General features: G+C 41.6%; 1 protein-coding gene across 22 annotated transcripts in view; it reads right to left on the bottom strand.

The window, feature by feature from the left end:
- The window catches only part of ATG13 (autophagy related 13), a 47857-nt gene that overhangs the window by 20574 nt on the left and 10668 nt on the right, over positions 1 to 16615 (bottom strand). For all 22 annotated transcript variants that reach the window (XM_065595151.1, XM_065595153.1, XM_065595137.1 and 19 more), the window contains 4 exons: positions 10769 to 10888; positions 10090 to 10136; positions 8579 to 8719; positions 720 to 760 (listed from right to left, as the gene is read on the bottom strand). In XM_065595151.1, the coding sequence (XP_065451223.1) occupies positions 720 to 760; positions 8579 to 8719; positions 10090 to 10136; positions 10769 to 10888 (349 nt within the window). The remainder of the gene's footprint in view (positions 1 to 719; positions 761 to 8578; positions 8720 to 10089; positions 10137 to 10768; positions 10889 to 16615) is intronic.

Here is a 16615-nt window from a genome sequence, read left to right as displayed (position 1 = left end):
TAGGTTTAGGTCTGGCACCAGGAGGGCTCCCTGGACTAGCATTAGAGTTACTAAGAGTAGGGATCCCCAGGCTAGGATTAGTCTTGTGGCCAGTAGAGAGCCTCAAGCTAAGGTTAGGGCTACTAAGAGTAGGCCTCCCTGTGCTAGCGTAGTGGGGCAGCAGGGCTCCCTGGGCTTTGTTGGAGATTACCAAGGTTAGGGGTGCCCAGCCTATGGGTAGACCTAGGGCTGGTATGGCTTCCCCAGCCAGGGTTATGGTTACTAAGATAGGGTCCCCGAGCTAGGGTTAGGGTTACTAAAGGTAGGGATCCCTGGGCTAGGAGGAGTCCTGTGGCCAGTAAGAATCCTCAAGCCAAGGTTCAGGTTATGAAGGGTAGGCCTGTCCATCTTAGGGTTATGTCTAGTCAGTACGTCTCTCCAGACTAGGGCTAGGGTTACTAAGGGTAGGCCTCTCTAGGCTAGGTTTACAGCCTAGGGCTTTCCAGCCTAGAATTAGCGTTACTCACAGTAGGGATCCATGGGCTAGTAGGGATTCTCAGGCTAAGGTTAGTGTTACAAGGACATAACTGTCATTTTGTAACATTCCTTACAGATAAAGCAGAACAGAAATTACTTCTGAACTGCAGGCCTGGTCTTCTTATAACACTAGGATACTATTACAACATCTGACAATTTGGAAGAGAGCCATCAGCTAGTTTATATCCATTGCACAACCATACCTTCTCCCAAGCCGCTCAGCTGCACTTCCCCAAAGTATATCCTATGGGGGAAAGAAGAGAGGGGGTACATCAGACACAATCTATCCGGAGGCATAAAACTAAATACATTTATGGTTTTAATAAGGAGCATAAGGAGTGGAAGGATCAGAGCCATCTTTCCTCTTTAGAAGATGGTACATTGCACTTGGCAAACTGTGCTAGGACTGGCTAGAAAGCCTATTCCCAAAGAGTCTGCCAGCCAAACGGCTAATTCCATCCCATCAGAGGAACACATACAGTATTGTCTGAGGAAGGAAAAGGAAAAGACAGCAGCAACATCCGTTGTAAGCTGGGATAGGATCTGATCAGAAAGGAAAGAACAGATATTTAGACACATCAGAACCCATGTCCTATTAAAAACAGGGATTTCTTTTTTTAAAAATCCTACCACCTGGCTCAGTGACAGGTCTACAGATCCATGCAAGAGTGAGACTCAGAAATGACTTGGGATTCCAGGCAAGGGGAGCTGCCTATTCTGAGTCTTAGTATTGGTGCTTATCTTGCTACATACAGGACACTAACTTGATGTGCTGGGGTATTCACACCACACAAACCCTGAAGAGGTTAAGGTAGCTCAAAAGGGACCAATTAACCTTACTGGCTGCACCTGGGGGAGACTCAGGCTTGACTGATACGCACTAATTGAAGATGAAGCCCAGCTGTGCAGGAGCAGGCTGGGCTTGTAAAAAGTCAGGAAACTGAGAGCAGAAGAGGACTAGGTGGGCTGGCCAGCCCGCCCAGAGGTTGGAACTGGGCTGAGTGCTGGGTTCTGGCAGAAGACTGTGAGACTGAGCCACAGGAGCAGTCTGGGTGGTGGAGGGCTGTGGCTGGTCCTTGGCTGAAAGGAGGCTGAACATTGAAACTGACAATGGAAGCAGGGGGAGAAAAAGATAAAATGTCCTTGGACTACGAAGGAGAAGCAGCAGGGGACAAAGAATGGTCTCAAAACAGGGGGAAAAGAAGTCTTGATATATCAGGATTTGAAGAAGGAATGCACAGAAATGAAAAGCAAACGCAGGATAAAAGTCAACATTTCATAACTGTCAAATCAGTGAGAAGATGTCAAGATAAGAAATGTGAACCCCTGAAAATGGAATGGATAAAGAAGAGTGGTGGTGACCTACAAAGAGCTAAAAGAATGCAGGGGGGAGATCTATTGATAGACTGTACACGTCAGGAGCAAGCTGAAAACTTCTGGAATCTGTAAGCTTAGGGAAAATGAAAGTTACTTGTCAATTGCCTAAATTCCTGACATAAGCAAGAGGGGTTATGTAGGGAATAAGGTTAGGATTCTCCGAGGATATCAAAAAGTGTACAGGCGAAGATAAACTATTGTTTGTTAAACAGCTACTTAGGAGAGAGGGAGAAAACTGGCCATCTACAGAGGGATCAAGAGGCATAACACTTAAAGGTGGGGTATCAATATTTCTGGGTTAAGCCATATATTCCCTCCCCCATCTTCTGCCATGAGGTGCTATAATTGCCACATAGTCGAACCTTTGACAGCCATTTCTAAGGGAACAATGAGGTACAGTAAATGTGAAGGAAATCACTCAAATGACAACTGTGTCAAAGGAACAGAACCTAAATGCGACAACTGCAGGGGAAAGCACAGTGCAGAATATAACAGATGTTCAGTAGCAGAACAAGTTAGAGAAATTCAAAAAAATAAAATAATTCAAAAAAGAAGTATCATATGCTGAGGCCATGAAAAGATACCCAAATGGAGAAAATAGAAAAAGAAAAATACTCAAGTGAGAGAAAAGATATACAGTTGCAGCAGAACACACCTCTACTCAGGGAGGAGAATGAGAGAGGAATGGGAGATTATGTATTGCTTGTAGGTAAAGGGACGTTTATAACATTCATTACAGAAGTAATTTACTGCATCTTGCTGACGGGGGAAAAAGCTGAAAAGATTAAAGTCATAGCAAAAGCAGTAGAAAAATATTTAAAGATAAACAACCTCTTGATTGACTGCATTCATGTGATTTTAAATGAAGGCAATAATACAATCTAAACCACCTGGTTTTAATGATCCTTAGTTGGAATGCACATAGTTTAATATTCCATGGACAAGAATTTAAGAAAGCCATCTTTGAAATGGGAAAAAAGCCTGATGTAACATGTGTGCAAGAAATATGGGTAATAAGTAAACTTGTGTTCAATTTACCAGGATATGATAGCCTCTTGATCACTCCAGAGTATATCAGAGGAGGAGGGGTCTGTATATTTATAAAAGAGGGACTTAATTACATCAAAATGGATATGCAGAAACTAAGGTTTGAATATAATGCTGTTGAGACTCCCATGCAGAACAGAAACAGTTAAATACAGATTTATAGTGTTTACACAGTAGAACCTCAAAGATATGAACACCAGAGTTACAGACTGACCAGTCAACCAGACACCATGTGAAACCGGAAGAAACCAATTATGTAGCAACAGAGGGCTTTTTTTTATAAAAATCAAGTATTGTACTGTGCCTGTATTGCATCTTAAGGTAGGCACACCTGGGCTACCTGTCCCCACCCTACACCTACCGCTGGGGAGAAAGCAGAGCAGAAGCATTGCTGGGGTCTGCGCAGCTCAGCTGCTGATTTCAGTTACGGACAAACTCCATTCCCAAGGTATCCATAACTCTGAGGTTCTACTGTAATCCAAATAAACTATTTTAGAATTAGAAAAAATAGTCAATGTCAAATAAACATTCATAATTTGCAGAGACTTTGATAGTCATACTGAGCTATGCGGAAATAAGAAAATTGATCTAAATAGTAAATGCTTAGAAGAATTTGATATGCATAACCTGGTAATATTGTATATAGGAACACCTACTTAATTTAATGGATGGATCCTTTTCAGTTTTGGATTTGGGAACCACAGCAAATAATCATTAAATGCAGCTGGGAAATTCATAAAGATAACAGAATGGGAAGTGATCACTTTCCTATGCTTATTGCCAAGGAAATGTAGAAAAAAAACACCAAGTTCCTAGCTGGAATTTTTAAAAAGCTCATTGGGGCCTTTTAAAGATATAAAAGTGATGAATAATTATGTAGTGACTGTGTAAGTGATAACTTGGGAGAATTCTATAATATAATAAAAGGAATTACAGCAGCAACTGATATGGCCATCTACAAAACATGAAATTGCCTACAACTCAGAAATCTGGTTCCCTGGTGTAATGAAGATTGCAAATTAGTAATCAAGGAAAGAAATAAGGCAGACAAGCAAGCAAAACACACAATGAACAATAAAGACTTAATGAATTATAAAAGATGTAAGGTAGTAGCACAAAGGATTATCAAAAATTGGAAAAATTTCTATAGGAAATGGTACAAAGATTCTAAGCTTCCAAAAATATACAAGCAAAATGAATGCATGGAATTGGAAGTAAAAGTAAACGTATACCTGATCTTGTTGTAAACAATGAAATTGAGGTCTCCAATTTAGGAAAGGCAGACATTTTAGCAAAAGACTTCCAAAAGGTCAGTAGTGATATGAATCAAAGCAATGAGTTTTGGGAGAAGAAAGATTTATTGAGGAAAAATGGTGACCAATTAAATGGCTGGAGAGAATATACTAATGATGTGTTAAACAAAAATTTAAAAAACGCAGGAGCTTATTGCAGCCATTAGAAAAAGGAAAAATACAGCTCCAGGTAAAGGTAATATACATAATGAAATGCGCCAGCACTGGTCAGAAGGGAGCTTAAAGATTTTATTGTGGTTATATAATAATATATGGGACAAAGGACTGGGGCCAATAGCATGGAAACAAACATTGGTAATACCAGTTAAAAAACCAGGCAGGGTTCATACAAAACCTGATGCTTATGGGCCTACTGCCCTCATACCATGTGTGGGGAAAATGATAAATTTAAGGCTTGTGGAATACTTGGAGAAAATGATATTATAACAGATACAAAATGGTTTCAGCAAAGGAAGATGTACAGTTGATCATATATTGAGACTAGAACTGAAGGGACAAAAAAGCATAAGGACTAAGAACTCTATGATAAGTCTTCCTGGACATTGAAAAAGCATATGATATGCTATGAAGGGAAGGCCTCCTATATAAAAATAACCAAAATTGGAATTAACAAAAGCGGACATATTAGTGGATAAAGGACTTTTTAAGGGACAGAACTACACAAGTCAAAGAGGGAACAGCTTTAACCAAAACCTACAAGCTTACAAATGGAACTCTACAAGGAATATTATTAGCCCTTCTTTGTTTTCCATTATGATAAGCGACCTCCTGGAAAGTGTGCAGATGGGGGTGAGTATTTTCCTTTTTGCAGACGACCGTGCTATATGAACTAAGCATAAAAGACTTGAAGTAGCCGTGGAAAAGAAAATGAGGCACTCCAGAGAATTTCCAAGTGCAGAAATTATTGGAGATTTAAATTCTCACATGCAAAAACTAAGGAAATATTTTTAACCCGAAGGAAAATTAAGGAAGACTAGGACTTATTTCTTTATGGTGAAAAAATTCAGATCAAAAGTTTGTTCCTAGGAATAGTGCTTAATAAAAAGTTAACTTGGAAAGGTCACATAGATAACATACGGAAATGTACAAGTAGGATGAACTTACTTAAAAGCGTAGCTGGAAACAAATGGGGTGCAGATAAGAAGGTATCGATGATAATGTATAGTGGAGCATTGATAAAACCAGTTTTAGACAACGGATGCCAAGCTTTTGGTTCAGCCTCAAAAACAACTTTTAGACACCTGGAACTGCTCCCGGCCCAAGCTCTGCGATTGGCATGTGGTGCAATGATTACCTCAGTGTGTGTGCCGCAACTAGCCACTGAAGAAGGACCTATAAATCTAAGGATGAAACTATTAGATCTAACCTTTTGAGCAAAGGTAAAAGGGAATCATGAAAATAGAAATACGAGGATTGCTGGGAGCTAAGTAGACAAAGTTATATGGATTGCCACAGATATCCTCACACTATGAGGGTAAAAATGGGTAAAGGAGATATGTAAAAAAGAAAAATGGAGAGAACTAAAAATTTTAATCATGGGAAATCAAATTACAGCTGCAGTTATTCCCCATTTGTGGATTTGGAATTGTATGTAAAAAAAACAAACGCAGCGAAGAAAAGACTCCACACATTGACTAATCAAATTTCTGAATGTATTTATAAAAAATGAGGCCAGCTTTGCCAAGTCTATGCAGACAGATCAAAAGATGACAGCATGGGTAAAGTGGAAACAGCCTTCGGTGTTCCCAGTTTTGGAATCCACAAATCTAAAATGCCATCAAATTATGGGACCATTCTGACAGCTGAACTAATGGGCATAATGTTGGCACTGAGCTGGGTAGGAGATGCGTGACCAGCTACAGCTGCAATTTTATCTGATTCCATGTCAGGCATTATGACAATCAGAACAGGGACTTTGGAAAGTAGGAACATTATTTCACTTGTAATTTCTAACTATGGAAACAATGCAAGCAGGTGTCTGTGTAACAATACCATGGATTCTGAAGCACATCAGAATACCTGGAAATGAGATTGCTGACAAAGGGATATGAGATGGCTGACAAAGATACCATGTAGAGGTGGATATTAAGATACCCTTTAAGTAGAGGAGAATTTAAAAGTGTGATCGTGAAGAAGCTTGCAAAGGAATGGCAAAAAACTATGGGTCAAGGAAACAAAGGGACAAAGGTTTTATGACATATACTCAAAAAATTGAAGATCATACTATATGCCACATTTATCATAACGTGAAGTAGTAATTTTTAGAGTGTTAGCAGGTCATTGTGCATTAAATAATAAGTTAACCTGATTAAAAAGACATGAAGGTGGGCTGTATAATATGCACAAAACCAAAGAAACTGTTCATCATGTTCTATGGGATTCTGGGAAATAGTCTATGGAAAGAAAGTTTCTTCATAAAATGAATGGAGAAAATGGCAGCCATAGCCTTGTAGGATGAGGCTGCTGTGCCAAAAAAACAATGACAAAGAAGGGGATTGCAGGGAGAGAGTCTTCAGTTCCTCTCTGGGCACAGAGAAGTGGGTAGGAGGAAACCTATGGGGGAGAAAAAGCCCTAGAATCCCATCCTGGCCCTGATGGAAGGGATTTACCTACAGGAGTTGTAGGTAAGAAAGCCTGTGGAAGGCAGAGTAGGAAGAAGCTCAGGAAAAGAGCAATCAGGGTTGAGACTGCGTCCAGGGGTTGGCAATCTTTCAGAAGTGGTGTGCTGTGTCTTCATTTATTCACTCTAATTTAAGGTTTCGCGTGCCAGTAATACATTTTAATGTTTTTAGAAGGTCTCTTTCTATAATATATAACTAAACTATTGTTGTATGTAAAGTAAATAAGGTTTTTTAAGTGTTTAAGAAGCTTTATTTAAAATTAAATTAAAATGGAGAGCCCCCTGGACCGGTGGCCAAGACCTGGGCAGTGTGAGTGCCACTGAAAATCAGCTCGCGTGCCGCCTTTGTCACGCGTGCCATAGGTTGCCTATCCCTGGCATAGACATTGGGTACCCTGATTATAGGGTCCTTGGGCTGAAACCTAGAGTAGAAGGCAGGCCCAAGTTCCCCTACCAGCCACTGGGAAGTGGCACAGTACTGGTGAAGGTGGCATCTGGACAGTTGGTCCAGTGAGATGCTGATACACCAGAAGGGAAAAACTATATAGTGACTTGGCCAGTGGTGATGAAGAGCGAGCACCCTGAGTGCTGGAGAGTGAAAAGGACCACAGGGTGAGCAAGTGGCAGAAGGGGGCACTAGACCAGACTAGCGTTTATTCCCAGACCCAGCCACAAGAAGGCACCCTCAGCGGTGAGTGAACCCCGTTACACTCTTACCTGCACATTAAAGAAACAAGCAACGTGGGCAAGAACGGAGAAAAGATGGGAATTTTGTTAAACCTCACAACTTCTGTGCCAATCATGATAACAAGCCTGTGACTTTGTAGTAGCTTCAACTCACCACCCCAATGCTCTATACAACCACTTCCTGAGGTCAAAAAGAATGGGATTAACCATCCTACTTCAAGCTGTGAGCCCATCAGATCTCACAAGCTAAGTAGGGCTGAGCCTGATTAGTATTTGGGTGGGAGATCTACAGGAAAATCCTAGGAAGTGGCACTGAGGATTTAAGAAGGGACCTCTTCCAGAACTAGCTTTTTAAACTGTGTTCTGTAGGAACGTCCTTGAGTGTCCAATTTGCGCATGCATTTATTGTGATTCTATATACGACTTTGGTAATTGTTTTTGCCAAAATGACCAGTTATACAACTAACTGTTCAACTGCATGTACAATTGTAAAAAGCAACAGAGGGTCCTGTGGCACCTTTAAGACTGACAGAAGTATTGGGAGCATAAGCTTTCGTGGGTAAGAACCTCACTTCACTGACTTGCATCTGAAGAAGTGAGGTTCTTACCCACGAAAGCTTATGCTCCCAATACTTCTGTCAGTCTTAAAGGTGCCACAGGACCCTCTGTTGCTTTTTACAGATTCAGACTAACACGGCTACCCCTCTGATACTTGTACAATTATGGTGTGCATAAGTCACATATACAATTACACACATTTTTCCAAACCATTTAAAATCTATTCTCCAGCATCCCAGGGTGGGTCGGCGAGCTGCAGATGGAGGTGCTGTCCTACAAATCAGATATAACACTGAAGTCCTGGTCATTAGGGATCATTATCTATCTTTTGGCAATTTTTGCATGGGTTTCAGATGTTGGCTTTGGTTTTCTGGCCAAATTCCAACTGAGTAGCTATATTTTGTGGGCCTAAAAGTCTCCTACTGTTTCAGTTCAGACACAGAATATCAGTCTACATTACCTGTACAGTATTACGTATTCATGGCCCTGTTTCCTTGAAAGTCTGTAGGCTGGAGTCACCCTGGTTATAGCAAGCAAGGACTTCAGCAGCAGAGACAGCCTATTGTACACAGTGTAGGAAACTTTGATTTCTTTGTCACACCTAGAGAGCACATAGAAGCAGTTAGTCCAGTGTTTCCAGCTAAGCAATACAAGTTTACACCAAAAGGGGGTTGGGCCAGTAATCTAATATTTGCTTCAGAGTAACAGTCAGACCTGAAATAAAGCATCAGGATGGTAATCTGTATCTGGGCTAGCAGGCCAAGACTCCTATTCCAGTGCAGGACAAACAGTAAATAGTGATTCTGTAGAACTCACTGCTGCAGAAGGCATAGGACCTTGTACTAGAGAGGGGTAACTTTAGCATGATTAACATTTGTAGTTCCTGGGTAATTGAATCTCATGCTTGAGTGCACACACTGATTGCCACAGGGGACCAAGAAAGAATTAAATTTCTAATCCTCTTCTCTGACATACAGTAAACAGCAGGAGAGATGCATTGTGCATGGGGGAGGGGCTTGCCTCTGAAGCATCAGGAGTGGTTTGTCTGACTTGAAAGACCAATGATCTAATATGATCAGGCAAATCTTACATTCCTTTGTTACTTCTCAGTTTTGGAGAGGCTGGGAGAAACATCCTTCTGTTAGGGATGGTCTTGTGGTTAGTGCCCTGGACTGGGATTTAGGATATGTGGGTTCTATTCCCACTCTGCCCTGAACTTCCTATGTGACTTTCAGGAAGTCAGTTTTGGGGGAGGGATAGCTCAGTGGTTTGAGCATTGGCCTGCTAAACCCACGGTTGTGAGCTCAATCCTTGAGAGGGGCCACTTAGGGATCTGGGGCAAAATCAGTACTTGGTCCTGCTAGTGAAGGCAAGGGGCTGGACTTGATGACCTTTCAGAGTCCCTTCCAGTTCTATGAGATAGCTTTTGCTTTTTGTATTATGGAGAAAAAGTATGTACTCTGAAAAAGCAGATGACAGTGTTTCCCTTTAACTTAACTGATGGAAAGTACAAAAGCAGGACTGCCAATTTTGCCTCCAAATTCCTTTACACAGAGATCTTGAGAATCAGTGTCGGGTACATAATACTGGGATCCTGAAGGACTTATTACAAATCTCGCTGCACTTGAGAAGAGAATATTTTGTCTTTTTTCTCCTTCTCCATGGTCTCTCTAGTCCCACCAGGTTGCTGACCACTGTGATGTACGTCAGGGTGCATGCCAGACAGCACAGGACACTGCAGCAGAGCTTGTCAGCTCCAATGACTGGTTAAATGCCTCTCATATGAACCGGTCTGGAACACCTTCTGATCTGCCCTTGGCAACGTCTTGGAATGTTGTTGAGCTCTTCCCCATAGCTTTTTCAGTTGCAGGTCAGGTCCCCTGTGTGCTCAATCATTCAGCCAGCCAGGAAAAACTTGCTCATTTGATTAAAAAAACAAAATCAAAACAAAACCGAGGAACATACACTTACTTTTCATTCATTTCAAGACACCAGATTTCCAGCTCCATGGAATCTCCCTACATCAGAGAAAGGATCAGGAACATAGCTCATTTAAAACAAACAAGCTCTTTCACATCTCATTAAAAATCAGTTACAGCAATGTAGCTCTAAGGCAGTGGTTCTCAACCTGAAGCCCAATCAACGCAGAGCTGCGGCCCATGTGACATCCTCAGGGCCATACAGGTAGTATTGGATGTGGCCCACAATAGTAAATAGGTTTAGAACCATTGTTCTAAGGAAATGTATTTTTCCTGACTCTTGATTCTTTGTAAACAGATGGTCATTATTTCCTCATTATATGCATGTGCTAACAAGGGCAGGACCCAAAGATATCTCACTGTGGGACAAGGGAGCCCCATAAAAAGTAGGCTGGAGGCTGTACTCAGGACATGCTTACATGAGAATGGGTTAGCTCCCAAGGTGAGCTAATAAGCTGATTTTGCAGCTCTCCCACTCCTAAGTGTTTGGCCTCACCAATTTGCAGTGAGATTTCCCTTTCATTGTAAAATATGTTAATCTTCAGTGGCATACTAGCACACTGCAGGACTAGAGAGATTTTTACATGGCCTTGGGCAAAAGAATAAGAGCTTAGGCAGATAATTTAAGGGGCAAGTCAACAAATGGTGATGTATCTCGGCTGGGTTGTTACCTCAGAGGTTTTGAGAGAGATCTCCACACACATTGACCGTCCAACAGCAGGTAGCTGTCCTGCCAGGGCTTTCTTTGCTTCATGAGTTACCTCTGGTATATCTTTGATTGCCAAGTTGAACTGCAAAATGAAAGAGCTTATTTAATTTGTCAGATTCCTTTGGAAAACCTGTCCAGTGGCACACTGCAGACAGACTCAAGTTAGAGCAATCTGCTACACAACAGATTAAAGAGGTGACCACTGCAACAGTTACAGAACAGACTATTGGGGGTGAATACATATTTAAGCCTGACAGAAGCCTTCTGTGAATTTTAAGAGTCTAGTCTGATAACATTTAACACCGTAAGCATAAGTAGAACTGTGCATGTGTAAGAAATTGCAGAGTAATCATGTCTGTGAGAAAACAAAAAGAAAGTAACTAAAAAGCTAGAAAAGACTCATTTGAACTAACACTAAACCTGTACTGACAGGGAGGAGAGTTAACATGGAAATGAAAGACTAATATGTATGCATAAGAAAAGGTAACAAAAAGTTATACATAAGTTTGTGTAATACAGGAAGGTTGAACCTGTACTGTCCGGTGCTGGAGGCGACTGTGATGAGATTGTCCTGATGAGCTTCCCACTTGTAAGTAACTGACCACCACGTGCTGAGTGTTTTGCCTTAATAAAGATATGTTATACCCATCTGCTGAGTAAGTGAATCTCATTCCGACGTTCTGGCGAGCTAGTCAGTTTGTAGATTGGGCTAACAGCCAATATCCCAAGGACTGCAACCTAAGGATATTGAGGGGTTTAAGGGGTTTTTAAGGGACAGTGGAGTCGCTGGAGAGATATGTAGACAAGACATGGTGGGGGTCCCCTTAAGGAGATGGACATCCTCGCAAGTCAGAATCTGCTTGAAGTGGGGGCTAATGTGCTTGAAAGCACCCTTTTCCGCAACAAAAAGGTTGCTGAGAAAAGGGTAAAAGGCACAGTTCAGGGTGAGATAGTGACTGCCAGAGCTTTTGTGAAACAAAATGAAGCACTGAAACTAGAATTCAGAAAATATAAAACTCAAGTTAAAGAAATGCAGAAGGGTGAAACACAAGAACGGACAGACGAGGTCACTGAGCTACGAACTTTGAGAATGCTCAGGAATGCGAGTCTCTTAAGGAGCAGAATGGTGTTCTGCAACCACAGCTAGAAGCAGTGCAACTGGAGAATACAGAACTGACAAGTGCTTTTAATCAGACAATGAAACTTTTGGAAGGAGGAAGCATTAATGTGCACAGCGTTGTATTGTCTAAGGAGGCTCCACCTCCTTATAATCTACTTTTTCCTTCCTTGAGCAGTCTGGACTCTAAAGCTGCCCTTATGGTGCCTATAATCATGTCCACAGTCCAAAACAATCAGGGTGGTACCCGTTCAGAGATGAAGGTTAAAAACCTTTCACCAGAGGAGATATCAGCCATTCTGAAAGAAATAGGCCCTTGCTCCAGAAGCATGGGCATAGAGGAAGTATTGAAGTGGCTTCTGAAAACTAGAGAGCAGGTTGAATTTTGTGATCTGACTATAGGGGATGAGAGAGAATTTTACAAAAGGGAGTTGGCTCTGGGGTTTAGCTGCGTATTCCACAGGGCTATAGAGGCCGGATATAGTGGCAGTTCCTGTATGCAGAGCTTATCTGAGTTTTATTCTGGTCTGATGGAGCAATCACCACTGTTGTTGCAGTTAAGCAGAAACCCTAATGAGCCCCCTGACGAACACGAAGAGCGACTTTTTTTGCTTGTTCTCTGGTCATGACTAATCCATTTTGTGATGATTGAGACTACCCACAACTTGTTATAGATGGGCCACTTCCAGAGGTTAGAGAGGCAGTTAAAATGGTGTTTGAGAGGGGTTGAACTAATGTTCAGGTTGAAAAAGCAGAATGTGCTTTTCACCACATCCTGGGGGGTAAAAATAAAGACCCAGTGGATGAGGCTAAAGCATACAGGATTGAAAATGGCCAGGAACCCAATTCCGAGGGTAGAACAGAAAACCCTGGGTATGGTAGTGTGTGTGGCAGAGGGAAAGGAGGTGGTTATGAGCACCCATGGATCCCCTGTTACGAGGAAGAGAGGTGCAATGAGGAACTGGAGGAGGAGATGTGGAGGCTTCAAGAGATGTCCTAGGGAACAGGACATGTGGTCTACTGGCTGGAACTGCTTCGTCCATCCCCCAATAGGGATACTGAGCCTCCTCTCACTCGTCCAGGATCCTTACCCACTTTACCTTGGATGAGCGGGAATGCCCCAATGTAGTATCAGTTATAGGAGGCATCCATAAACATGCTTTGCTTGATAGTGGAGAATCTGTCTCTAACATCTAGAATTCAGGCGGGATATGGAACACAATAGTGTATTACCATGACTGGAGCAACAGGACAAGAAGCCACTTGTTGGCTTACTAAACCCTTAGATGTCACGGTAGCTCACACTTTTGTGGCCCATGATTCTTAGGAAACTGCAGTCACAGCTACAAAATGTGCTAAACTAAAATATGAGTACAAAGGGCAGAGACAGAAACTTAAAGCTGCAGAATACATTGGCTGAAAACATTTCACTCTGGGCAAAAAGGTAAAAAGTTTACATCCCAGGATTTAGTCGCTAGTGAGGCCTTGGGAAATGTCCTACTTCACAATGAAAAACTGAAGTTGAGTGATTTAAGGAAAAGTAAGGTGAAGTTAAAAGGAGTTTTGCACAACTCCAAGAACACTGCAGAGCTACGAAGGGACTAGATATTTGGGGGGTAATGCAAGTGTTAAACGTCTAAGTGTTAAAGAGAATATTGATTTTTTTTTTAAAAAAGTGTGTGGGGGAAAATACTTTGTACACGCTAAGAAAAAAATGAACACAGCAGCTAATAGTCTGTCAGGACAGTTTAAGTGTAGCAGCAGAGGTACAGATATCTAAGTTGGCTGAGACTCAGAAAAGAATAAAGAAATCAAAGCAACAGTAAAACAGAATGTTGCTAAAATAGAGCAGTTAACAGAGGCCAGACCAAAAAAAAATCTCACCTGTGAAAAATGTATTCAAAACTGAAATATAAAAATAAAATGTGAGCTGCTTCATTAATGGGAAGCCCAGTGAAAAATGAAAAGTTATTTTTATGGCCAAACTTCTGGCAAGGAGTATGAAGTGGGAGATCAGGTACTTCTGCAACATGTCTCAGATAAAAAGCCCTTTCCAAAAGCCAGTTGGGAGGATTGCTACCATGTAACGGACAAGGATAGGGCATCAGTATATCTAGTTCAGGTAAAAGATTAGAAAGGGGTGGTGAACTGATGGATCGGTTGCATGCTATGCAGCTGAAACCATACAGGGGAAAGGACAGAAGTGAATCTACTGATGTAAAAAGAGAGAAGTGAGAATATTTGTTGTCTCTCTCAGGTGTTGGTCACCATGAGAGGCATAATGTGCATTGCATTGGGGTCCACTGAATTTGTGATACAGCAGAACAAGATGGTGACAGTGCATGAGGGGGAGAATGTCACCCTAGTCCAGTGGTTCCCAAACTTAAACAACCCGCAAACCCCTTTCACTAAAATGTCAAGTCTCGTGAACCACCTCCTAAAAATGAATATTTCCATGGATTTTCTCCCTTACCTCAGCATAAATTATGAAAGCAGTGATCTTGGAAATATAAAATTTGTTTTTATGACATACTTATTACACACTATTTTATTATTATTTATCATTACAGTGTTTTTATTACATTATGAAAACGGCAACACTCTTCCAAGATCTCACTTTTGTAGCTTGTGATTAAGCCTGTTATAAAGACAAGGCTCCTATCAGAGGCGCCAGTAGAGGCTAGGGGGCACTGCCAGAAAAGGGGGGGGGCAAGGAAAAAAAGGGGAGGGACCCATGGGGGGGCACACCGATGTGGGGGTGGCACATGACCGTCGTCATCCCCCTGTACTGGCACCTCTGGCTCCCATGTTTCATCAAGGAGTATCAGATGTGAAACAGCATGAAGGTATTTAAGAAGCCAACTCAAAGAGTTCCTCCTGCACAAGCATTCAGGTCTTGAGCAGTCCAGGCAAACAATGCATGTTACAACAAAGCTTAAACTTGTTCTTCATAATAATTTAAAAACAACACTAGCAGCCTATTTAATTTTAAAAACAGAAAAAAATATCCACCTTCCTTTCTATTTCGTAAAAGGAGTCTTGAAGTTTAAATCTCCTCAGTGTGATAGATATGCTTGTTTTGATCTGCTTAGCTCTTGGAAGTCTCCAAGGCTCCAGGCTGCTCGCTCCATGCTTCCCGAGAACCCCCTATAACATTTCGTGAACCCCCAGGGGTTCACGAACCCTAGTTTGGGAACCACTGCCCTAGCCTTATGGTTCCTGGGTAACCATGCAGGAAAGCCTAGTGTTCTGATACAGACTGCAGAACAGCCAACGTGGAGGATCCTGGAGCACAAACAACTCTCAGGAGCAGGGACTTGGACGTGATCTAGGTGGGGACAGTGTGTTTAAATGGGATGGTAATGGCTAATCTAAAAACTGCATGCCATGAATTAACACATACAGGAAATATTAGAGTTACTTTAACAGCTCATCGAACTACTGCCCAGGAGTCTATCTAACATGCCAGACCTTCTCTCTGAATGGGATTAAGAATAGTCAAAATACCACTACCACTCCTGAACATACTGGAGTAACAATGCCTCCTACTCCAGAATTTAAGCAAGATGATGAACCATCCACAGAAACAGAAGCAGAACCTGACAATGGATTAGTGATAAATTGTGACCATCAGACTACGTATAGTAACGTATAGTTCCAAATGATACCTGTAGTATTGAATTTAAACCAATTTTACTTTACCACAGGAGCTCTGTCATGCAAAATATACGCACTTCTGTATGTGAATGATAGCAAAAGCACTGCAAAATTTCAGACAGTCAATGGATGGGGTGGAACTGGAGGAAATTTGGTGGCATGAGACAGGGAAGAGTCAGGGGAAGAGAGATATAGAAACAGTAATAGGAGTTGGGAACATCAGCATGGAATCATATAGATATCACAGTATTGTGGGAAGAAAATGAGAGTTCAGTTCAAAACCTTTTAAAGTGAAAAACAACAGAATGAGATCTGGAGAGGATTTAAAGTATGTTCAGGGTGCTAGAACAATAGGATAGGTGTTTAGGGAAGTGGAAGTAGCAATCAATGAAATGGAAAAATTATAAACCATCTTAATGTATCAAAGGTTCATAGTATGGCAGCTTCCTAATACAGGAGCTACAGGGAGCACTAAAGGAAATTCAATGGGAGCGGAAGATGCTAGTTCATAAAAATAAGATGCTGGAACAATGGACAAAAGTAAAACAAGTATATTGGTGCAGGGTTAGGTGCTACTCAATAATCTATTATGCTGAGTAAAGATTCAAGCTTGATGAAACATGGATCCTTCCTATGGTACTAGCAGTACCAGTGGCCACAGGACTAAGCGAGGCATTGAGAGTGTATAGTGTCCAGTCCATAGGTACGCTGGAACCAAACATGAGAGGTTACATCTTAAAAGGAATATGTCACGTCCTCAGATATTGGTAAGGTTGTGTGGGGGATTTCCCAGATATCTCATGTTGTTCCAAGAGGCATGGCACTTGGTTATGTCATTGTGATATACTGCATTGCTGGCATGTGGGTTCACCTTGGATGAAGAAACCTGGAATTGTACAGTACAGAGGCAATGGGGACAAGATCAAGCGAAGGTTGCAAAGGCTGGAGAAGGTAAATATTGTGTAGCCACTTGGGGTCGGACACTTCCAATATGGGACACAAACATGTTATGACTGGCCAATGTTTTGCTTAGTT

Source organism: Chrysemys picta, chromosome 4 (assembly GCF_011386835.1).
Source record: "Chrysemys picta bellii isolate R12L10 chromosome 4, ASM1138683v2, whole genome shotgun sequence".
In the NCBI taxonomy this organism is placed as follows: Eukaryota; Metazoa; Chordata; order Testudines; family Emydidae; genus Chrysemys; species Chrysemys picta.
This window is presented reverse-complemented; position numbering and strand designations above follow the sequence as displayed.